General features: G+C 46.1%; 1 protein-coding gene across 1 annotated transcript; it reads left to right on the plus strand.

Moving 5' to 3' along the window:
- Positions 1-7,128: 7,128 nt before the first annotated feature.
- On the plus strand, positions 7,129-8,199 carry LOC142502317 (olfactory receptor class A-like protein 1). The gene has a single exon (XM_075613128.1). The coding sequence runs from the start codon at positions 7,137-7,139 to the stop codon at positions 8,106-8,108; it is 972 nt and encodes a 323-aa protein (XP_075469243.1). The 5' UTR covers positions 7,129-7,136; the 3' UTR covers positions 8,109-8,199.
- The last annotated feature ends 16,178 nt before the right edge of the window (positions 8,200-24,377 follow it).

Genomic DNA, 24,377 nt, shown 5'->3' on the forward strand with positions numbered 1-24,377 from the left:
AGTATGTATGCATTCATTAAACCCCCCAGGAGACAGAGTTCCCAAAGTATAGATCCAAAAGGTCTCTCTAAGACAGAGCCTCTTGAATCTATCTCCTCCTAACAAGGAAGGAGGAATGTGTTCCAAACCCATGGTAGTGAGAGAAGATTGATCCTTGTTGTGTATGGAAGAGAAGTGTTTAGAAAGACAATGGGGGCTATGCACTAAGCAGCGCGTTTTTGTGCCCGATTGGAACATTTTTGTTCAGCCGTTACAAAGTGAAGCAAAAAGCTGGATTCACTAACACGTTTAGGGTATTTTGTTCCGGCTGAACAAAAATATGCCCGATAGCCCGAGCTTCCCCTCCCCCCCTTGCTATCGCGCTTAAACTTGTAAAGCGGGATCGCTGATAGAAAAAAAGCCACCTGCAAGAACTGCATGGAGACGCTGCATCTCCATGTACAGTACGTCTCTTACAGGCGATCGTGAAGCATAAATATATATTTCAATAATAGTGTACATGTGCAGGGGGTCTCCAAAGCTGAACTGCATTGGTTTCAGCCTCGTGACCTCTTACTTCATGAGATACAGGCCCCGTTATGGGGTGCTGGTATCCCCTGTGCTTTTAAAGCTCCCGCGTCACATGACCGGGGGACTTAAATCCTGCACTGGGATATCGGCACACCGTAATGGGGCCTCTATCTCGTGAAGCAGGGGGTCCCCGAGGCTGAAACCAATGCGGTTCAGCTCAGGAGACCCCCTGCTTATCAACACTAGTATGAAAACACACATAACAATCAAAATAATTAATTACCGTATCGGATAGCTGCTATGGTAATGAAGCTGCTTTAATATAATTTTTATTAAAAGTGTGCAGGAGAAAGGGGTCTCCTGAGCTGAACCGCACTGATTTCAGCCTCGGGGACCCCCTACTTCTCGAGTTAAAAGCCCAGATACTGTATGGGGTGCCGGTATCCAATTATTTACATGTCACACGTCACGCGACATGGACGCTTTAAAAATGGCGGTGACCCTGGTATCCAATGCCCCATAACTTGGGAAGCAGGGGGTCCCTGAGCCAGAAATCAAAGCGGTCCAGCTAAGCACACCCCATGCTCCCACACACTATTAAAAAAAAATACATTAAAGCAGCTTCATTAACTTAGCGGCTATCCACTAAGGCAATGAAGGGGCTAATGCACAATAGCATGTTTATTGGGGACAATTGCCCCCAATAAAAATTGCAATGCACAACACACCCACACTCTGTGCCCCAAACAACCCCTATACCCGCCTAACATACATAAAATATCTTAATTTTATTTTTATGCACACCAATCCTGTGCCCCCCCCCCCAAAAAATACGTAAATAAATACTTTTAAATAAATACACCCTCGCCCCCTAACACATACAGTACAATAATGGGCAAAATTACTAATATCCAGATATGGAAAATAGTGTATTTGCTCATTAAAAATACAACATTAGGCAGCATAAATAAAGGAAATAAATCTTGCACTCACCCCTGCCAGGCTGCCACGATGAAGGCCGTCCTCATCCTCATCACCGTCCATGTCCTCCGTTGCTAAAAACAATACAGAACAATAAAAAAAGACAATGTAATGTCCCCTAACCCCTTAATCACCTTAGCGGTTAGTAACCACTATCGTAATAAAGGGGTTAACCCACCCTCCCCACTATCTTCCCGGTAGGCCTAAACACCCATCCTTGGGGACAATACCCCCTTCACCCACTCCCGCTACCCGCAATAAAAAAAATACACACAACAGCCCCACTACTCACCCCCTAGGCCCGCAATAAACCATTATGATATTTAATAAACAACAATACACAACCGACCCACCCTGTGCCCCCACATAAAACCAATATGTATTTTATACACACAGGATTAATACCACAGGCTGACGAGGGTCCTCGGGTGGTCACCATGGGTGTCCACAGGCCCCACAGTGCATCCCGGAGGGTTCTCACGGGTGTCTGTGGGCCCTCGGGGTGCCCGCTAGGCTACATGGGCTTCCAGGTTGTCCCCGCGGGTGTCTGGGGGTCCCCAGGTCATCCCCACGGGTGTCTTTAGACCCTCGGGTGGTTCCCATGGGTGTCTGGGGGCCCTCGGGTGGTCCCCGCAGGTCTCCGGGTTCTTCCCCACAGGTGTCCGTGGTTCTCAGCTGGTCCCCGTGGGCATCCGAGGGTACTCGGGTGGACCCGCTGACCTGAGGTACCATTCCTGTACTTTAAAAAAAAAAAACCATGGCCTACATTTCAATAAATACACCTCCTCCCGCTCGACACCAAAATGCATACAGTACAGTAATGGACAAAATAAGTACAGCTTAACCCCGTTATAACGCGATCCGTTACAATGCGAATCCGCTTATAACGTGATGCAAGCGTGGCTCCCAATTTTCGTATTTATGAATACTTTACAACATGATTATTGGTGTCTTAAATACTTTATTGTATAATGCTTACAATTGTACATTATTTCGAACGCGATCCGCTTATAACGCGATGTGGTTCTTTGGACCCCATGCACATAAAGGTGTTGAGCTGAATTTTACAGATATGGATAATAGATTATTTGGCCAATATTAAACACAACATTAGCCATGAAGCATAAATACAGTAAATAAAAACCGTTCTACTTACCCCATGCAATATGAAGGGTGTCCTCGTCAGCTTATTGAAGGTCCATGTCCTCTGTTGCCAGAATGAATACATTGCAAAATATAATCTAATGTCCTCTAGCCCCTTAATCACCTTAGCTTTTAATAACCACTCTAGTAAATAAGGGGTTTACCCACCCTCTGCCACTACCAACCCACTACCAACCCAGGAGGCCTAAGCACCCTCCCAAGGCAACTACCCCCACCCTTCACCCATTCATTGGTACAGGGGCAACATTTACCACTATAGCAAGAAATGTGGAAAGGTTAAAAAAAACAGGCCCAAATAAAAAACATTACATATACAAATAAAACATATCACCTTGGCAAAATAAAACTCATCACATAGCAAACTAAAACACACCACATAGCAAAATAAAATACAGCCCATAGCCAATTAAAGACATAACAAATGCAAATAAAACAATTGAATGGCACAGTGGGTGCATATAATCTTTGCATCATTAGACACAATGACAGTCAATGGTCAAGCTAAAATAAACAATCACAAACAATCAGAAAATAAAAACAAATCAAGAAGTAAACAGAACTAAATTTACAACCATCAATTAATCCAATCCAAAATAAAGACCACAATTCACAATTAAAACACCAAAACAAAACCAAAAAAATAATGAAAGCTCAAAGAAAACACCATCCAACAAAATCTAACTACCAAAAAGAAGCCACTATTAAAATGAAAGCACCCCCCTGAAATAAATTATTTAAAACACCACTAAAAACAACATCTTACTAAACACAAATAAAAAATAAATTGCCTAAACATTTCTAAACAAAGTAGCGACATACATAAATACAGTGACAATGAATAGTCATCAAAAAAAATTCAATCACAATAAAAAATAAAAATAAAATACATGTAAAAGAAAAATAACACATTCAATTTTTTTACTTACTTTTAGATATCTTCACCCTCCGATTCCCAGGGACACAGCAAGCTCTCAAACCAATTCACGAACAGGAATTTTTTTGGGGGGCAAACTTTAATAACACATCACGAGGCTCTGTCAGGCAGCGAGCATGCTGGGAGATGTAGTATTTAGGTGTCAGAAGCCATAGGGGAAAGGACAGGCCACAAGAGCCCTATTTAAACAAAACACACACACATACATACATACATACACATACACACACGCACACACTCGCCCGAAGCTGATGAAGCAGGGAGAGAGCTGCAGATTCCAGTTAAGTCCTCGTGGAACCCCTGTTCATGGCGGCCATTAATTGTTTTACGCGATCCCAGTTATAATGCATCTCATTAGGTGGACCCCGAGTACCGAGTTATAACGGGGTACAGATGTAGTTTGCTTTAGAGCATGATTTCCTCTAGGAACGCTCTGTAGTTTGTGAGCACTTTTGGAGATAGTGGATGAAGGGTGTGTGCAATGGTTTAGGCTTCGATTATCGGGGGCAACATGTGGTGGTAGGAGCAGTCTTGTCAAAGGCTGTTTGAGAGTATGCAGATGTATAGAAGGTTGCTACGTTGGAACAGTTATGGGTAATAGAAATTGTGATATGGGTCCCATGAGGATAGATGACAGGGACACAGAGAGAAAAGACACTGACAGCGTGTACTTCAAAGGATGAGAAAGAAAGTGATGGAAATTGGGGTAGGTCATGAAATGTGCAGCATGGCAAAAGAAGTATGCCAACTTCCACCCTGTCTTTTCCCTGGTCGGGAGGGTTGGCAGAGGGAGAGACCACCTTAGGGGTTTGTTGCAGTAGATGTGGAGTCTGAGGGGTTGAGATAGGTCTCTGTAATGGCTAGGACGTTGAGAGAGTTGAAAATGAACAAGTCATGTATTGCAATGAGTTTGTTGTAGGCAGATTGTGCGTTCCATAGGGCACAGGAAAAGGGAAGGAAGGGTGTAATGGGGATGAGGTTGGAATCATTAGCCATGTGTTTTGAGAAGGAAGCTTTGGGGATGGGTGTGGGATGTGAACAGATTGGAATGTGAGTAGGGCCAGGATTGCAGGACATGTTGCAACAGAGTTGGAGAAGTAGGAGAGGAGTAGAGAGTATGGTGTAATTTTGCTTGGGGGTAGGGGAGGAGGCGTGATATGGGAAGCAGATGGATTGATAGCTGAAGAATTAGAGAGATGACAGTAAATAATAGAAAGTTAGGCAGGAGGGATTATGGGTAATAGTGTGAAGCTATGGCTAGATATGAAGTGTAAGTGAGAGTGTAGTCATGGTAATCCAAAGCTAAGAGGTGGCAGAAATCAATACATAATATGAGGCCGCAGTGTATTCAGCTTGCTAGTGCAGTGCACAAACAGCATATGGAGTGTGCACTTTGGCTGCTGTCACAGTTTGCTGCTAGGGTGTATTGACAGGGGTTGCTGAGGGAATTGGAGGATGGCAATGTTATAGGAGGGAGAAGTGATGCATGCAAAGTTTTGGAAGAAATTGCAGAAGGTTAAGGGAGTGGAAGGAGAGGGTTATATGGTGCAGACTTACAAATGTACAACATTACTGTAGAGTAATAAGCTCACCGAAAGCAGTAATATCATCACACAGATCAAATTGCTGGAAGATCCAGAGAGACTGAAGTACAGTACGCCTCTTATCAAACTCCTGTAAAACTCTTTCAGTCACATAAACTTTCTCTTTGAATTGTGCTTGCAGGTGTCGGAAATTGAAAAGCGTCATGGAGATTCGTCTTCTTTTTAAAGCCATTGGATTCATCCTTTTGGTGATCATCTGGATTCCTAGCAATACCTATATTTTGTTGAAATTTGCCTATATCAGAATAGCAGAGAAGAAGCTCCTACCAAGTAACATCCTCCTGATGGTCCTGGCTTTAGTAAATTGTCTAGTTGTCCTCTCCCGTGTCATCCCCCAGTCCCTGAATGCCATAGGATTAGAGGATTTACTGGATGACTCAAAGTGCAAACTCATAATTTATTGACAACCCCCCCGTCGAGTTTGCAGGCTCTGGGGGGTAGAGGGGATTGTGCAGGTGTAGTTGGGCAGAGAAAGGATTTAAGGTGGCAAATTGGGGTTGAGGGTTGGAGGACAACTTTTGTATGAGTTAAGAAAAGTATGTTTGCTTGGCAAGAGAGAGGAAAGTGTTTTAGGACGAGAGCATAAATTTAAAGAGGAGGTAGTTTACTTTAGAGCGTGATTTCCTCTAGTAACGTTCTGCAGTATGTGAGCACATTTTGAGATAGCTGGTGAAGGTGTGTGCAATTGTATGGCCTTCGATTATCGGGGGCAACATTTGGTGAAAGCTGCAGTCTTTTCAAAGGCTGTTTGAGAGTATGCTGTTGTATAGAGAGGTTGCTAGGTTGGGACAGTTAAGGGTACTAGAAATTGTGATATGGGTCCATGGGGATGATAGATGACAGGGGCACAGAGGGAAAAGACATGACAAAGACATTGGCCTTCAAAGGATGAGAAAGAAAGTGAGGGAAATTGGGGTAGGTCATGAAATGCTCAGCATGGCGAAAGTAGTATGCCAACTCTTCCACCCTGTCGATTCCCTGGTCTGGGGGTGTGACTGAGAGACCACCATAGGAGGTTGCAGCAGTTGAGGTTGTGTCTGAGGGTTTCTGTAATGGCTAGGAGGTTGAGAGAGTTGGAAATGAACAAGTCATGAATTGCAATGAGTGTGTTGTAGACAGATCTTGAGTTCCATAGGGCACAGGAAAATGGAAGGAAATGTGTAATGGAGATGAGGTTGGAATCATTAGCCATGTGTTTGGAGAAGAAAACTTTGGGGTAGGGTGTGGGATGTGAACACGCTGGAATGTGAGTAGGACCAGGATTGCAGGACATGTTGCAACAGAGTTGGTGTAGTAGGAGAGGAGGAAAGAGTATGTTGTAATTTTGCTTGGGTGCAGGGGGGGGTTATATGGGAAGCAGATGGAGTTGATAGCTGAAGAATTAGAGAGATGACAGTAGATAATAGAAAGTTAGCCAAGAGGATTTATGGGTAATAGTGTGAAGCTAGGGCTAGATATAAAGTGTGAGAGCGTAGTCATGGTAGTCCAAAACTGAGAAGTGGCAGAAATCATTACTTAATATGAGGCTGCAGTGTATTTATCTGGCTTGTGCAGTGCACAAACAGCATACTGTGTGGTGTATGCACTTTGGCTGCTGTCACAGTTTGCTGCCAGGGTGTTTTGAAAGGGGTTGCTGAGGGAATTGGAGGATGGCGTAGTCATGGGAGAGAGATATGATGCGTGAGAGTTGATGAAAATGTTTGGAAGAGATTGCAGAAGGTGAAGGGAAGGGAAGGAGGGGGTTATATGGTGCAGACTTACAAATGTATGACATTACTGTATAGTAATGAGCTCACCGAAAGGAGATCACACAGATCAAATTGCTGGAAGATCCAAAACACTGAAGTACAGTAAACCTTTTATCAAACTCCTGTAAAACTTTCAGTCACTTATAAATGTTCTCTTTGAAATGTGCTTGCAGGTGTCTGAAATTGAAAAGCGTCATGGAGATTCGTCTTCTTTTTAAAGCCATTGGATTCATCCTTTTGGTGATCATCGGGATTCCTAGCAATACCTATATTTTGGTGAAATTTGCCTATATCAGAATAGCAGAGAAGAAGCTCCTTCAAACTAACATCCTCCTGATAGTCCTGGCTTTAGTAAATATTCTTGTTATCCTCTCCCGTGTCATCCCCCAGTCCCTGAACGCCATAGGATTGGAGGATTTACTGGATGACTCAAAGTGCAAACTCGTCCTTTACACCTATAGATTGAGTAGGGCCATGTCCATTTGTGTCACCAGTTTGCTTAGCTGTCACCAATGTATCCTCATCGCTCCAACCACTGGGCTGTGGTCTTATTGTAAGCAAACAGTGACCCAGAATGTGTTGTTCATCATTATACCCATCATGTGCATCAATCTTATTATGTATCACAACACCTTCATGTATGCCCATGCCAAGAAGAATTCTACTTCACCATATACATTGCATTTGGTATACTGTGATTTGGATTACTTGACCTACATCAATTATATGGTTAATGGAACATTCATTGCCTTAAAAGACTTAATTTTTGTGGGGCTCATGACTCTGACGAGTAGTTACATTGTGTATGTGTTGCTCCGTCACAAGAAATACATGAAAGGCATACGATGCTCAGACAGAGACAAAGGAAAATCAGTTGAGTACAAGGCATCTAGAGCCGTCATCTTGTTGGTTGTCATGTATGCACTGTTATTTGGGATGGATAACTGCATGTGGATCTACACCATGACCCTGTCTAATGCAAGTCCTGTCATGAATGAGGCCAGAATTGTGCTATCTTGCTCTTACTCAGCTCTGAGTCCTATAGTCATCATCGCTACAAACCCCAAGTTACAACAAAGGGCAAACATTCTACAAAGGAGGACACTGTTACCCTGGAATCAGGGAGATTCAAGAAGCAGCATTCACGTGAATTGCATCAGCAAATAGCTGTGATGAGAAATGAACATGTATGAGATGACCGAGACTAAGCCCGAAAAGTCCTGGAACTGAAATCGGCATGCAGTTCCTGATGCCACCGCTCTTTCCACTTTGAAAGTGCTGAAATCCCTTGACCTGCTCACTGACATCTCTCACAGAGCATCTTTGACTTTACCTCTGCTGTTTTGGTGCTTAGAATCTGCGGATTAGCTGCTGGATTTCTTATAGTATTTCAGATTCATTCATGAAATACTTCAACAAATCCGAACCTGGGAACTGTACAACCAGCCAATCAGAGGGCTGCCAGTCTTCCAAAGCCGGGCAAGCGGTTCTTCTGAACGCAACAAGTGCATGCCTGAGTTTGTCACCCTAGCCACTTGTTATTCAGAAGCTACCCACTGGGTTAGGTGTCTCCAAGTCTTGGGAGTCAAATGCTGGCCACGATGACTGGCATTGTTTCCTGAACGTGGTACTCCACCTAACCACCCTGCCCAAATGGCTTTAACACTTCTGGCAGCATCTGTGACTTTGAACTATGGACCTAGGGCAGACTTAGTGGCACCACAAATTGGTAGCCCATTTGACCCCCTCAGAAACCATCTTTGAAAGTCCCAGCTTATAAGGATAAGGCATTACAAACATCTCAGTTTAATAAAAATATACTTTTACACTTTTTACATTATCTATGTCTTTTGGGCTATGATGGGTAGAATGGGACTACAGTAGAGGCAGCGATTATTCTAACAAAAACCAGTGGCAATTCCCGAAAAATCCCAGGTACACCCAGGTACAATCTGAATACATGCCTTAAACTTTCCTTAAACTAGCCCCAGCATTTCTGCATTGATTAATGGCCTATCAGATTAACAGCGGGGGGTCCCTGGCAGTCCCATTCAAATTGAATGGGACTGCCAGGGATCCCTGCTGTGTTAATCCTATGGGTCGTTAGTCAATGCAGAAATGCCTTAAACGTGCCTCAAACTAGCCCAGAACATATCCAGCACATACCCAGCACATACCCAGAATGTAACCCGGCTAGTTTACAGCAAATGTTAGAATAAACGTTGCCTCTACTGTATATACTTTTATTCCCCCTAGTCATATCCCTCATACACTGTAAACCTGAGTTAGACTGTAAACCTTATAGCCTCATTGGCAATTAAACATATTATGAAACATAAAAAAATATTTCTCATTTTTCTTCTAAGTCCTGAACTGAAATGAAAAGATGCTTAGCTGAAATCCCGGAGCTGTAGCTCCTTCCCTTAAGGAAACCTAATTTTCTTTAGAACCAAAAAATACTTACTGTAGGCACACTCCCAGGGCAGTATCTCTTTCCTTTACTGAAACTAGGACTTAGGTTTCACAAAACCTCTCGCAACTTAGTACAGCTCAACCCTGTTATAGCGCGACCCGTTACAACGCGAATCCGCTTATAACGCGATGCAAGCGTGGCTCCCAATTTTTGTACTTATGAATACTTTACAACACGATTATTGGTATCTTAAATACTTTATTGTACAAAGCATATGATTGTACATTATTTCTAATGCGATCCGCTTATAGTGCAATGTGATTCTTTGGACCCCAAGCACAGTGTTATAAGGGTGTGTCTATATGCCCCGGTAATATGACCTGATTCCTTGATACATTTTTGGGGTAGCCAGCAACTCTGGTCCCCTGCTACCTAAACACAATCTGACAACACTTTTACAGCAAAACGACCCTTGAAACTCATAGCCTGATAATCTCCACTGGTTAGCACTCCGGGAAAGGTAAAACACACATACATTCTTTATTGCCATACAATTACATTCCTTGCGGGTACAATACCCAGGTTGAAGAGCTGACACTCTAAAATATGAAACAGGGCTCAGAGGTAACCAGCCAGGCATAATACCTTTATTAATGACATGGTTACACCTTCACCGTCACAAGGGTGTTTTCCCTTGGGAACTTTTAGTGCCTTTTCTTTAGGCACCGTAGGCTTTCTGGCCATCTTTGCCTTTGGAACGCAGACAGCCGCTGCATTTATCTTTCTATTCTCAGGGGCAGTTAGCGGCTTGTTGCGTGTGTAGAATTGGGACTCATCCATGTCAGAAGATTAAGCACACTGCAGTATCTGGACATAAGGCAGTTGTTTCAGGGACAGATCAGCCATTGTGGAGGTTGACCTTTTATGCACTGTATCCCAGACTCGATGGTACAGGTGTTAAAAGAGGGTGTAAACATTAACATTACATGACAAATGATGTGCATACTGTACCTTACTGTACGTTCACTGGGCTTCGTTTCATTTCTTTTCAAAAGTAGCAATGCCCAGAACAGTTATTTCAAAGGAGATGAGCATGAGAATATGGCATATGTACCTGAAACGACAACAAATAAGCCATATCCAAGCCTGGTTAAATAGCTCTGTGATGGTGAGGGGGTAACAAGGCTCACAATAAAGGTTAAGCCCACTTGGTTATCCCTGATTCATGTATTGGGGTTCAGGAGTGTCAGGTTTTGAGCCCAGTGTTTGTCAATGCATTGTATAAAATTATGCGACAAAGAATTTTCTGTGTTTTGCCTTTCCAGGTGTGCCAGCGAGCAGGGATTGCTAGGCTATGAGTTTCTGGGTGGGTTTTGCGGAGAAAGACTTCTCAGATTGTGCTAGGTAGTTTGGGTCCAGAGTTGCTGGATAAACCAAAAATGTTCACGGGAACCACATTGGAATCCTGAATACATATAGGCACAATTCTCCGGTCAAAATCCTGCCTTGAAAACGCTTGCACAACTCAACGCTAGGATTCCCTGCTTCAGCACAGACCAGGAAGGGAAATGGGGCATAGGGATGTGTGGTATCCCTGAACCGGTAAAGGGGTCCCTAGTATATGGGGGGTGCCCAGTTAATGCCCTGATCAGCTACTAGGAGTTCTGGGGGTGCTCCAGCTACACATAAGGCTGTGAGGATTTTTAAAGGCTAAGTCAGGATTGCAGTGTGAGGTATACGGCTATTGGGATTAGAAGTATAGATTCTCATTTTATCCCTTATAACCAAAAGACTTAGGGGCCTATGCAGTAAAGGTTAAAAAAAAAATATCGCCAGGGCTTTTAAATCGCCGTTATTTGGAGCGTTGCTATCACGGTATCAAAAAGCCTTCATTATCTGTCATAGCAAAATTCCCAAAATGAGTGAGTTGCTGCCAGCGATAGGAACGACCCTCTGAAAAGGCCTAACCCAGCGATTCATTTTTGCTCAGAGAGGGTCGCCTCTCCCAGAGAAAATCTCGCCCGAAAATTATGTTTTTTTTAATATACATGTAGCGGTCATGTAAAATGGCTACAGTCATCTCTCCTGCTGACAGTAAGGCCTGGTAAGTTGTGGGCATGCCAGCAGTAATTATGGAGGTTTGCCCTCACACCCTGGTGGGTTGCCCTGTGTATGGATGGGAGTGGTCACATGCTCTGACTCCATGGTTAGTGATGTCAGATGTGTGTCAGCTTCCAGAGTGTACATAAGGCACAGCACTGTGTCTAAAAGTTAGTTCTGCTAAGGGGAGGAGGAGTTCTGCCAGAGTTCTATCTGAGTCCAGTTCTAGTAGTCTTGGGAGTTCTATTCAGTCATGGGTTAAGTGCAAGTTCTAGCAGATGGTTATGTTATAGTAACTGAAGAGGAGACTGTGTCCAGGGACCTGGCACAGGGCAGAGATCCCTGCGGGGATAGGGAATCCCTATTTAAGGAGAACTACACCTTTTAAAGGGAGGCACTGACTGAACATGAGTGGCTAGAAATCTACTGCGAGGGGCAGCTAGCCCACTCAGGCAATAAAGATGTTCTCAATTACAAACCCTCTCGTGTACATGTGTGGAGTGAATGTACAGAGAGGAGCACCACGAAGGAGTTCCTCAACAGGACCAATACCATGCGGACGCAGGGAACCTGATGAGGTGGAGGCGCTGCACTGGAACTAGGTAGGATTCAGCACACTACCTCAGCTGCCTGTCTGGACGGGTCCTCCCCACACACCATCATGCAGGAGACTCAGGAGTCCTGTTGCCAACAGGTGCACCACCAGACACTACCACACTGTAATGGGGACCGGTTAGACCACAGGGGCCAATGTGAGATTGGGTGGGTCAGGCCGGGCCAGAAATACCGTTACATACATTTTATTCCTAGTGTAGATGTGCAGGGGGTCTCCGGAGCCGAACTGCATTAGTTTGAGGCCTGGGGACACCCTGCTTCCCCTACATACAGGCCCCTTCATGGGGTGCCGGTATCTCCTGCATTGGATTCCCGTGTTACGTGATCGGGACATTTCATTGCATAGAGATACCGGCACCCCATAATGGGACCTTTATATCGGAAAGCAGGGGGTCCAAAACCAACGCAGTTTTACTCCGGAGACCCCCTGCACATCTACACTAGGAATTAAATGTATATTAAAAAACATTGACTAAGCATCAATACAACCCACCCCCGTGCCCCCCATAATGTTAAACTATTATTTATTTTTTAACATACAGGCTTAATACCCCAGGCCTATGGTAGTCCCCGGTAGGCCCGACAGGTGTCCGCAGGCCCCACAGTGCACCAGAGGGTCTGGGGGTTTCCCGGTGGTCCCCGCTAGGTGCCGTGGGCCTCCAGGTGGTTACCGAGGGTCACTATGGGCCACAGTGGGGTCCACGGGTAGGCCCGCGAGTGTCTGGGTTCCCCGGGTAATCACCACAGGTGTCTGAGGGCCCTTGGGTGGTTCCCACGCAGGTCTGTGGGCCCTTGGGTGGTCCCTGTGGGTCTGCTGGGCCCCAACAGCAGCGGGGACACATGGAGTCTACTCGAGGACCCCCGGACGCCCACTGGTACAAACTGTGGACCCACAGGAGACACCTGCAGGGAAGAACAAGGGCCCCACAGCTGTGGGGTCCCTGCGGACCTGCAGAGACCCCCCCAAGGGCCCTAGACATCAGTGGGAACCACCCGAGGGCCCCAGACACCTGTGTGGATGACCTGGGGGCCCATAGACAACCCCGGGGACCACCGTAGACCCAATTGGGGCCCACGGGGACCCGTGCGGACCACCTGGAGGCCCACGGCGACAAGCTGGGACAACCCGGAGACCCCCAGATCCCCAGGGGTACCCCCCGGGGTGCACAGTGGGACCTGAGGACACCCGTCGGGCCCACCAGTGACCCCCATCGACCTGGGGTATTAATCCTGTATGTAAAATAATAAATCATGTTTTTATGGGGGAACACAGGGGGTCGGTTATGTATTACTTTTTATTAAATGTGGTAATGTTTATTGTGGGCCTAACAGCTGGGTAGTGGGGCTGTTATGTGTATTGTTTTTATTGTGGATAGCGGGGGTAGGTGAAGGGGTATTGTCCCCAAGAATGGGTGGTTTGGCCTCCCAGTTGGGGAGGGTGGGTTAACCACTTAATTACTCTAGCGGTTACTAACCGCTAAGGTAATTAAGAGGTTAGGGGACATTAGATTGTATTTTTTTTATTCTTCTGTATTGTTTGTAGTAACAGAGGACATGGACGGTGATGAGGATGGCCTTTATCGTGGCAGCCTGGCAGGGGTGAGTGCAAGATTTATTTACTTTATTTTTGCAGATGAATGTTGTATTTGAAATGGGCAAATGCCCTATTTTCCATATGTGGATAATAGTAATTTTGCACCTTAATTTACTGTTTGTGTTAGGGGGCATGGGGCGAGGGGGCTGTATTAATTAAAAGTATTTATGTATATATTTTATGGGGGGGGGCACAGGATTGGTACCGCAGGCAAGTGGGGATCCCCGGACACCTGCGGGATCACCCGGGAGTCCCTGTGGGGCCCCGACCACCCGCAGGGACCACTCGAGGACCACCTCCAGCCTTTAGTATATTTCCTGTGCATAAAAATAGATTAAGATATTTGATGTATGTTAGGGGGGTACATGGGGTTGTTGGGGGCCCAGGCGGTGGATGTATTGTATATTGCAATGTTTATTGGGGACAATTGTCCCAAAAAAACACGCTATTGTGCCTTAACCCCTTCATTACCTTAGCGGATAGCCGCTAAGGTAATGAAGCTGAATTAATGTATTTTTTTTTATTAGTGTGCAGGATCAGGGGTCTCCTGAGCTGAACCGCATTGATATCTGGCTTAGGGACCCCCTGCTTCCCAAGTTACAGGCCCCAGTATGGGGCATTAGATGCCAGTGTCGCCACCATTTTAAAGCGTCCACGTCAAGTGACGTGCAACATGTAAATATACAATGGAGATACCGGCACCCCTTATCTGGGCCTGTAACTCGGGAAGCAGGGGGTCCCCGAGGCTGAAATCAATGCGGTTCAGCTCAGGAGTCCCCCTGCTTCCGCACAATGTTACTAAAAATGACATTAATGCAGCTTCATTACCATAGCGGATATCTGCTATAGTAATGTATTATTGTTTATTGTGATGTGTACTGTATTTTGACACTAGTGTACATGAGCAGGGGGGTCCTTAGCTGAACCACATTGGTTTCAGCCTCGGGGACCCCCTACTTCTCGAGACTCAGGCCCCGTTATGGGTTGCCGGTATCCCCCTGCAGAATTGAAATCCCCGATCACGTGACCGGGACATTTAAATGCATAGGAGATACCGGCACCACATCAAAGGCTTGTATCTCGGGAAGTAGGGGGTCCCTGAGGCTGAAACCAATGCGGTTCAGTTCAGGAGACCCCCTGCACATCTACACTGGGAATAAAATCTAAATGTTAAAATATTTTTATTTACGACCAGATTATTGCTGAGAGAGGCGGATCACTCTCGGCAAAAGATAGATCTCGCCAGTGGAGCCCTTCTCGGAGGGCAGGTCTTCTCGGCGCCGGCAACTCGCCATGTTTAGACCTTTCTGCCTACCGTGAGAGCAACTCGGCAAAAACATGGCGAGTTCAAAACCCTGCCGATAATTTCTATCGGTGTTTATTGCATGAGGCCCTGTATGTCATTGTGTAAGTGTAATTTTTTAAAACAAATTAGTGCTTTTAATTAGGACAAAGACAACAGTCCCTTCGTAGCCATTATTGAGTGTCCAATTTTGGCGAATCCTGATTGGTTTGGAAGTAGCCAATGACAACAAGAGGGATATATAAGTAAGGAAGGCTTACTGGTACCGCCTACCCCCAAAGAAGTTCCCATGGGAACGAATCGCGCGTCAGGTTTTCAATGATACAGTCACAGTGATGTCAGTGATTCGACCGCAGCATTAGGCTACGGTCTTTGCTAGTTACGCTTGTACGTCTACAGCAACTTGTTCGATTAACATTACAGTCAATTAAACAAAGTTGTGGGCCCCAGGAGGCAACCACTAGCAATAGCTAGTGCCAGAGGGGTGATCAATTGAAAGGTTAGTGCTCCAGTGCTTGTGTACACAGCTGTGACACACAAAGCTGTGACGTGTAGTCAGCTGATATACCCCTGTGATGGGTATGAGTGATCGGATGCTCGCTTAGTGGATTACTTCACTAATACAGGTGCCGCGTTCTTTACTCATTCTCCCCCTCCTCCCTCTCTGGGTATTCCTCTTAGGAGGTTGAGTCAACAACTTTATGTCTACACATGCAGCCTACTACTGCGTGTGCCCATCAAACGTTTCTGCACTATGGGAATTTTTACATTTAACTCTGAGGATATATTTTTGGTAACAATCTACACATTACAAATATGGTTTGGTATGTGCCCAATACATGGTTAACTATATACCAGACATCATTACAGTATGTCTGTATAGGATAAAGATTACACCGTACATACAGTAGTGCGTTATTTGCAAGGCTGTGACAATTTGGAATTCACTGGATACACTATGAACTCCGTACAGCCAAGTGGGCTACTTACAAGCGCTTGCTAATGATATATCACTCTATATTTATGTATGATATCAACTACATTAATTGATTTAGTGTTACTACCATAGGGCAAACTTTGAGCGATCGTTTAAGTTACACTTAATAAGCTCTCTGTGTGGATCAGTGGTTATCTAGCAAATTAGCATCATTTAGGTTTTAATTTTCTTTGTTTCTCTCTTGGTTTACAATTATTAAAATTAATTAATTAAAATTATTGGAGGAAGAGTGCTTATTATATATTGATTCTTTCTCTTTCTGTATACATATCTATTAACCAAGAGCAGATTATAGCTGTCAGTCGATAAGTGCCACTGACCCTTCCAAACTTGATCAGTACAGGTCTGGTGTGAATGCACCAGATCGTAACTCAATTCAGTATGTCGGTTTACAATGGGACTGTATCCACCATTTTGATGAAAATACATTCAAAGGGGTGGTTTGGAGGTACTATAATAATTATAGAGAGGCACATTGTCCTATAATATCTGTATCACGAGTATAGCCTCAAAAGTTTACGAAGGTATTATTAAATCCACCAGGACAAAGTGTGTAATATGCAAAATGTACATCGGTGCATGCGTGTCACCGTCAGTGATGTCACGGCTTCTTGTGTGGAGAGGACGCAGTTCAAAGCTTTGCTGCACCTCTCTTTGGAAAGGGGGGGGTTACAATTCTGAATTCAATAATACCTTTGTAAACTTCTGAGCTATATTTGTGATACAGTGTATTATAGGACACAGCGCCTCTCTACATGTATTATATTACACAGAGCCAGCAAGCTTCTGGTGCATGCGTGTCACCATCTGTGACATCACGGCTTGTTGTGGAGAGAGAACGCGCTTCGCAGTTATCGCTTACCTCTCTCTTTGGAATGGGGGGAGTTACGTCTCTGAATTTAATAATACCTTTGCAAACTTCTGAGGATATATTCGTGGTATAGGACACCTTACCTCTCTATAAGTATTATAGTACACTGAGCCAACAGGCCCCTTCAACCCACCTACATAAATGTATTTCCATCACACTGATGGGTACAGGCCAGATCTAAACCAGCATACTGAATTGAGTTACGATTCCGTGCATTCACAGCAGACCTTTAATGCTGATCTAACAAACTGTGCTACCGAGATTACCACACATTATAATCATTAATAGAGACACCTACAGTAGCAATGTCTGACTGGGATCCAATACCTATTGGCTTCCCCCTTTAATCAGACTCACATTATTGCCCTGAGCTGTTCTTGTGTGGATCTCTGTGAGGACTCGGGGGTCACGTCGGTCGCAGCGTGACCTTCCCTCACCTCTGACCACTCCCGCGGCTGTGCGGCTCCCTCCTCACCCGGCCTCCCTGCTGAGGGGACTTCCCCGTCCTCCCCGTCGGGCTGCTGCTGCCCCGCGCAGGGCTGGTGCTCGGCTGCCTGCCGTTGCTTCTGCGCGCGCATCCACTGCTTTTACAGAACACATTCCAGCACCAGCTAATTTATTCACTGCTCTTGCAGTGAAGCCACACCTCCCTCCCACACGCTGGTTACTAGTTAACCCTAAACCTTATCACCTGGCAGCCTATTATGGAAACCAATCCTGGACTGCCCCTAGGGCTCCTCCAGGCCTGCCTCCGTTAACCATTGGTCAGCCACAGTACTTAATGCCTGTTCTGCCTCTCTCACATCGCTCGACATAGTCTCTGCTACAGACGTCTATTCTGGCTCTCCCTTTGTCTTTGTGCATTCAGGTTACGACCCGGCTTGGTGGATGAACTTACCTGGCTCTGGATCCCGGCTCTCTCTTGACCCTGCAGCTTCTTCCATCCCTCGACCTCAGCTTGGACTTCGACCTTCCGGATCTCTCTCTCCCCGACTTTTGGCTAACGGCAAACACTTCGCTTCTTCAGTACCGGTACCGGCAAGTATTGCTACACCTGTGCACACCTGGCCTGGCAACGCCAAAACACCACACTCCGGACACGCTCCTTCTGCTGCGGGTGTGTGCACATATACGTCCCCACCTCAGTATAAGGGACGAGTCTGGTCTGTGGGCAGCACCGGCGTAACATTATGTCGAGCCCACAAGACACAGACCAGACTGACATGGCCTCCATGATGACGGCTATGTTTCAACAAGTCCAGGCCCTAACTGACCAAATGGCTCTCCTCACTCAACAGGTACAGGACGTTTCTTTTCAGGCACCACCTGGGACGCACCGCCACTGTCGCCAGAACCAGGTACTGCCGTGAATTCCAGCCTGAAGATCCCGGCACCTAAACCGTATGCAGGGGATCCACACGCCTGTCGCGGTTTTCTCAATCAGTGTGAGATCCAGTTTCAGATGGCTCCACAGCTGTACTCCACTGGTCGCAAGAAAGTGGCATATGTGTACAGCCTGCTTACAGGGAAAGCACTGGCATGGGCCTCCCCAATTTGGGAACTCCGTCCCGATATCACCCGTGATTACGCAGCCTTTATACGAGACTTTCGACAGGTCTTCGATACCCCCGCACGCCAAAGAAACTGCCTCTGACTCTTTGCTTGAACTTTCCCAGGGACATCGTTCATGGCCCAGTACACCTTGGAGTTCAGGACCATAGCAGCTGAGACACGATGGGGCCAGGAGGCTTTAGTCTCAGTCTTCTGGCGAGGCTTAACGGATTCCGTCAAGTACTAGCTCTCCTCACAACCCAGGCCAGGGCTTCTGGAGGAACTCATCTCCCAGGCCAATCGAGTGGATCAGCGCCTTCAGGTACGTCGCTTCCAATGCCAGCTTACCCGATTTACACCCTTCTGTGCTCCTTTTCCGAGATTCTCTCCAACCACAGGACCTGCCGTCACCCCACTACCTGCTTTGGAGGCTCCGTAGCCGATGCAACTTGGAGTCCAGCGTTCCCGGACACCAATACAGCAAGCTCGCCAAGTCGGTGGATTATGTTATTACTGCGGATCCTCCGAGCATCTGATCCGTGAATGTCCACTACGCCCGGGAAATGACCAAACCCAGTGAGTACGAAGGGGCTCTCCCTGGGTGCTAAATCTCCTTGTTCCATTTCCAGGAAGGAACTTCCCAAGAAATTGACCATTCCTGTCTCTCTCTCGGGTCCTACCTTCCATACCTCCACTGCGGCATTTATCGATTCCGGCGCGGGAGGAAATTTCATGGACCAAGCCTTCTCTGAAAAGAACCAGATTCCACTCGTTAGGAAGAAGTCTCCCATTGCCTTGGTTGGGATTGACGAGCGTCCGCTCACCCCGGCATATATTTCCTTGGAGACTTGCCCCATCAACCTTTCCTCTCATTCACACAAGGAGACCTTGGCCTTTGATGTAATCCACACCCCGGTCACTCTCGGCTTACCCTGGTTACAGAAGCACAATCCTCTCATCAACTGGGCATCCCAAGATCCTATTGCTTGGAGGTCGAGGTCGGAGGAGCCGTTTCCACTATCCGTACTTCCGCCTCGACTGCTGGCCAATGCATCCAACCCTAGGGGAGGATTAACCGCTCCGTATGCTGCTTTTCTGGATGTCTTCTGCAAAACCCAATCCGAACTACTACCTCCTCACAGATCTTACGATTGTCATATAGACTTGGTACCTGGATACACATTGCCCAAATCCAAATCCTACCCCCTCTCTCTTCCTGAGATGGAAGCCATGAACGAATATATCCATGAGAACCTTAAACGGGGCTTTATTCAGCACTCCAATTCACCCGCAGGAGCTGGATTCTTCTTCGTCAAGAAAAAGGACGGTACTCTCAGACCGTGTATTGATTACCGGGGACTGAACCGCATCACGGTGAAGAACCGTTACCCACTTCCTCTCATTTCTGAATTATTCGACAGACTTCAATGTGCTAACGTGTACTCCAAGCTTGACCTTCGCGGGGCGTATAATCTCATTCGCATCCGGGAGGCCGAAGAATGGAAGACTGCCTTCAACATCCGTAGCGGCCACTACGAGTATCTCGTGATGCCTTTCGGATTATGCAACGCTCCGGCGGTTTTTCAGGACTTTATCAACGACGTCTTTTGGGATGTCCTTAATCAGTTTGTAATTGTTTATTTGGATGACATCCTTATCTTTTCCAAGAAACTACAGGACCATATCATCCATACCAAGTTTGTACTCTCCCGTCTCCGAGAGAACCGTTTGTTTGCCAAGATGGAAAAATGTCTCTTTCACCAGTCTACCACCTCTTTTCTGGGATATATTATTTCCAACACGGGATTGGCCATGGATCCTGAGAAACTTAAAGCCGTAATTGATTGGCCGTAACCTAACTCCCTCAAGTCTATTCAGCGGTTCCGAGGCTTTTCCAATTATTACCGGAACCTTATTCGTAACTTCTCCACAATCATCGCCCCGATCACAGCACTGACCCAAAAAGGAGCTGATCCTTCGTCTTGGTCTCCTGAGGCAGTCATAGCTTTTGAAACACTAAAACAAGCTTTTGTCTCAGCTCCCATTCTTCGACACCCGGACACCAATTTTTCTTTTACCCTAGAGGTAGACGCTTCAGACTGTGGGGCCGGCGCTGTCCTATCCCAAAAGTTTTCTCCCCAGGATAAACTTCACCCTTGCGTTTTTTTCTCGAAGAAGTTTTCCCCAGCTGAGAGGAACTATGATGTGGGCAATAGAGAACTTTTGGCCGTCAAGTTGGCACTTCAGGAATGGAGACATCTGTTGGAGGGGTAAAAAGAGCCGTTCACTATTCTCACGGACCACAAAAATCTTTTATACATCGAGAATGCCCGTCGCTTAGGCCCCCGCCAAGCCCGCTGGTCGTTATTTTTCTCCAGGTTTAATTTTATTTTGTCTTACATTCCCGGCACTAAAAACGTCAAGGCGGATGCTCTCTCTAGACAATATTCTTCTGATGAGAAAACTTCAGAGTCTATCCTTCCCAAACAAAAAATCCTCGCAGTCGCTACATTCAAAAATCTTGAGAGGATCATCAAGTCTCAAAGCCACCTTCCTAGCGATCTTGAGATCCCGAAAGATACCTTATATGTGGAGGCCAAGTTTATTCCGGAGATTCTGGAATGGGGACATGCTTCCCGTTCGGCAGGACACCCAGGCTACAAGAAGACATTGGATCTCATCCGTCGTACCTTTTGGTGGCCCAATATGGCCAAATCTATTCTTGAGTTTACCCGGGCCTGTCCGGTATGTGCACGCAACAAGATTCCTCGCCAGAGACTCTATGGTCTTCTTTTGCCCTTATCCATCCCGGAATGCCCCTGGTCCCAAATATCCGTGGATTTTATTGTCGAATTGCCTAGGTCAAATGGCATGAAAACTATTCTAGTAGTCGTGGATCGGTTTTCCAAGATGGCACACTTTATTCCTCTCAAAGGATTACCCTCCTCACCCGCCCTAGCCGATATTTTCTCCAAAGAAATATTCCGGATCCATGGCATACCCACGTCCATCGAATCGGATCGTGGCTCTCAATTTGTTTCCAGATTCTGGAGATCCTTCACAAGAAGACTGGGTATTGCTTCCTCCTTCTCTTCGGGTTATCACCCTCAGTATAATGGACAGACCGAGAGGGTCAATCAATCTCTCGAGAAGTATTTAAGGTGCTTCGTCTCTGACTCCCAGGATGACTGGACGGAATTGCTTTCCTGGGCTGAGTATGCCTTTAATTCCACCAGGAATGAATCCACTGGGGAGACACCTTTCTTTATTAATTACGGCTATCACCCGGCATGCCTACCTATTTCCAAGATCTCCTCTGGAGTTCCAGCTGTGGATGAACACAACTCCCTCCTACAGGACTCTTGGGCCAGAATTCAATCTGCACTTCAAAGGGCCTCCCTGTCTTCTAAAGTCCAGGCTGACCGCCGTCGCCGACCTGCACCCAACTACAAACCAGGGGACAAGGTTTGGTTGTCTACTAGAAATATCCGCCTCAAAACCCCTTCCCCCAAATTGGCTCCTAGGTTTCTGGGGCCATTTCCTATCATGGAGCAGGTCAACCCGGTGGCTTTCCGTCTTCAACTACCCCCAAGCATACGAATTCCTAATGTTTTCCATACATCACTTCTCAAACCGTTCATCTCTAGCCCTCTGTTTCTAGACCACACTCTTAAATCAGATCCTGGGATCATACAGGGCAACGAAGAGTACGAGGTCCAGACCATACTAGATTCCCATCTTTCTAGAGGGAAAGTCCATTTCTTGATTCATTGGAAGGGTTTCGGACCCGAGGAGAGGTCTTGGGTAACTCTTAGTGACAACCACGCACCAGGACTTCTTAAACGCTTACGGAAAAAGTTTCCATCCAAGCCATGGAAGGATCGTCCTGAGGCCGACCCTGAAGGGGGGGGGGGTACTGTGAGGACTCGGGGTCACGTCGGTCGCAGCGTGACCTCCCCTCACCTCTGTCCACTCCCGCGGCTGTGCGGCTCCCTCCTCGCCCGGCCTCCCTGCTGAGGGGACTTCCCCGTCCTCCCCGTTGGGCTGCTGCTGCCCCGCGCGGGGCTGGTGCTCGGCTGCCTGCCGTTGCTTCTGCGCGTGCATCCCCTGCTGTTACGGAACACATTCCAGCACCAGCTAATTTATTCACTGCTCTTGCAGTGAAGCCACACCTCCCTCCCACACGCTGGTTACTAGTTAACCCTAAACCTTATCACCTGGCAGCCTATTATGGAAACCAATCCTGGACTGCTCCTAGGGCTCCTCCAGGCCTGCCTCCGTTAACCATTGGTCAGCCACAGTACTTAATGCCTGTTCTGCCTCTCTCACATCGCTCGACATAGTCTCTGCTACAGACGTCTATTCTGGCTCTCCCTTTGTCTTTGTGCATTCAGGTTACGACCCGGCTTGGCGGACGAACTTACCTGGCTCTGGATCCAGGCTCCCTCTTGACCCTGCAGCTTCTTCCATCCCTCGACCTCAGCTTGGACCTCGACCTTCCGGATCTCTCTCTCCCCGACTTTTGGCTAACGGCAAACACTTCGCTTCTTCAGTACCGGTACCAGCAAGTATTGCTACACCTGTGCACACCTGGCCTGGCAACGCCAAAACACCACACTCCGGACACGCTCCTTCTGCTGCGGGTGCGTGCACATATACGTCCCCACCTCAGTATAAGGGACGAGTCTGGTCTGCGGGCAGCACCGGCGTAACAATCTCATACCAACCTCATATGCAGCAATCAACGCTGTTTTTACTTAACTTAAGAGGAACTCACATTGTCACAACAGGGATTGCTATTCTTTACAGCGTAATTTGGGACATTTAACCTGAGCCAGTATAAACACATTCCAGAACAATTATACTGCAACATCAAGTTGTACAAAGTTACTTTAATTGTTATTACAGCTGTTTCATAGGGAGTATTAATCTTTGGGACTGCACTTTTTTTGTATACTGTACAGGTGCAGCGGCCGCTATCCGAACATTTCACGGAGCCGTTTTCATGAACTTTGCTGTATTTAACTCGTTGTTCTTCCATGACCGCTGCCGTGAATGCCACCAATCACACCCGTAATCTTCTACAGTTAGAGGATTTGTGTATGGCTAAGGAGCCTCAGAAAGGATCTCTTTCCCATGTACAGTATACAGTATGAACTCGTAACGTTAATCTTCAAATTACTTACATTTTTAGATTTTAAGACAACAGGTGATAAAAACATTAATAAACACGCGGCTTACCACGGGAAAGTTTGAAGAAATCAGGCGGCACAACCTGGGTATGCCCAGGAATACAAATCGTGAAATGTTCGGATAACGGCCGCTGTATCTGTATGCCAAACATAGCCTATATACACTTTTAGCACCAATTCCCCATTTATTGGCTAATATACCATTTACAGTATGCTGGCTGTTTTGAAAACAGTTACTATTCTTGGGATGGAGCTTTCACCTCATTATCACCACTTGATCAGATCATACTGTAGCTCACACGGGTTAGTATACCAAGTAATATCACAGTTTGATATGTTTATTATCTAGAGCTACAGCCAGACTATTTTCACCAAGTATAGCAGCCTCCCTAGCATTCTCTACCAACAAGACAGTCTACCCGGGAGTCTAAGGAGTCTTTCTACCTCCTTTTGTTTTGTGACATCTTTTCTGTACACTATAGTTCATCTGGGTACTATTAAGACCCTGTAGCATTAACATACAGGTATATGCTGAAGTGTCTACTGCACACACTCAGACTGATCCTCTTCTATAGTTTTTTTATTTTGTTTGCTAGTGTTTCATGTTTATGTATGATTGTCTTTACCAATTATTACCCATGTTTATACATTTTCTAATAAAGTTTATTGTATACTAATTAAATTTACTCCAATTTATTATGTAAAGTGCGCAACAAAGTTGAGATATTCTTCTTTCCTGTGTATCTACCCATTTATCTCCCCTGGCACCTTTCTCTTTCACTAGTCGATGCTAGAGCTCT

The sequence above is a fragment of the Ascaphus truei genome, chromosome 9 (genome assembly GCF_040206685.1).
Source record: "Ascaphus truei isolate aAscTru1 chromosome 9, aAscTru1.hap1, whole genome shotgun sequence".
Classification (NCBI taxonomy): domain Eukaryota; kingdom Metazoa; phylum Chordata; class Amphibia; order Anura; family Ascaphidae; genus Ascaphus; species Ascaphus truei.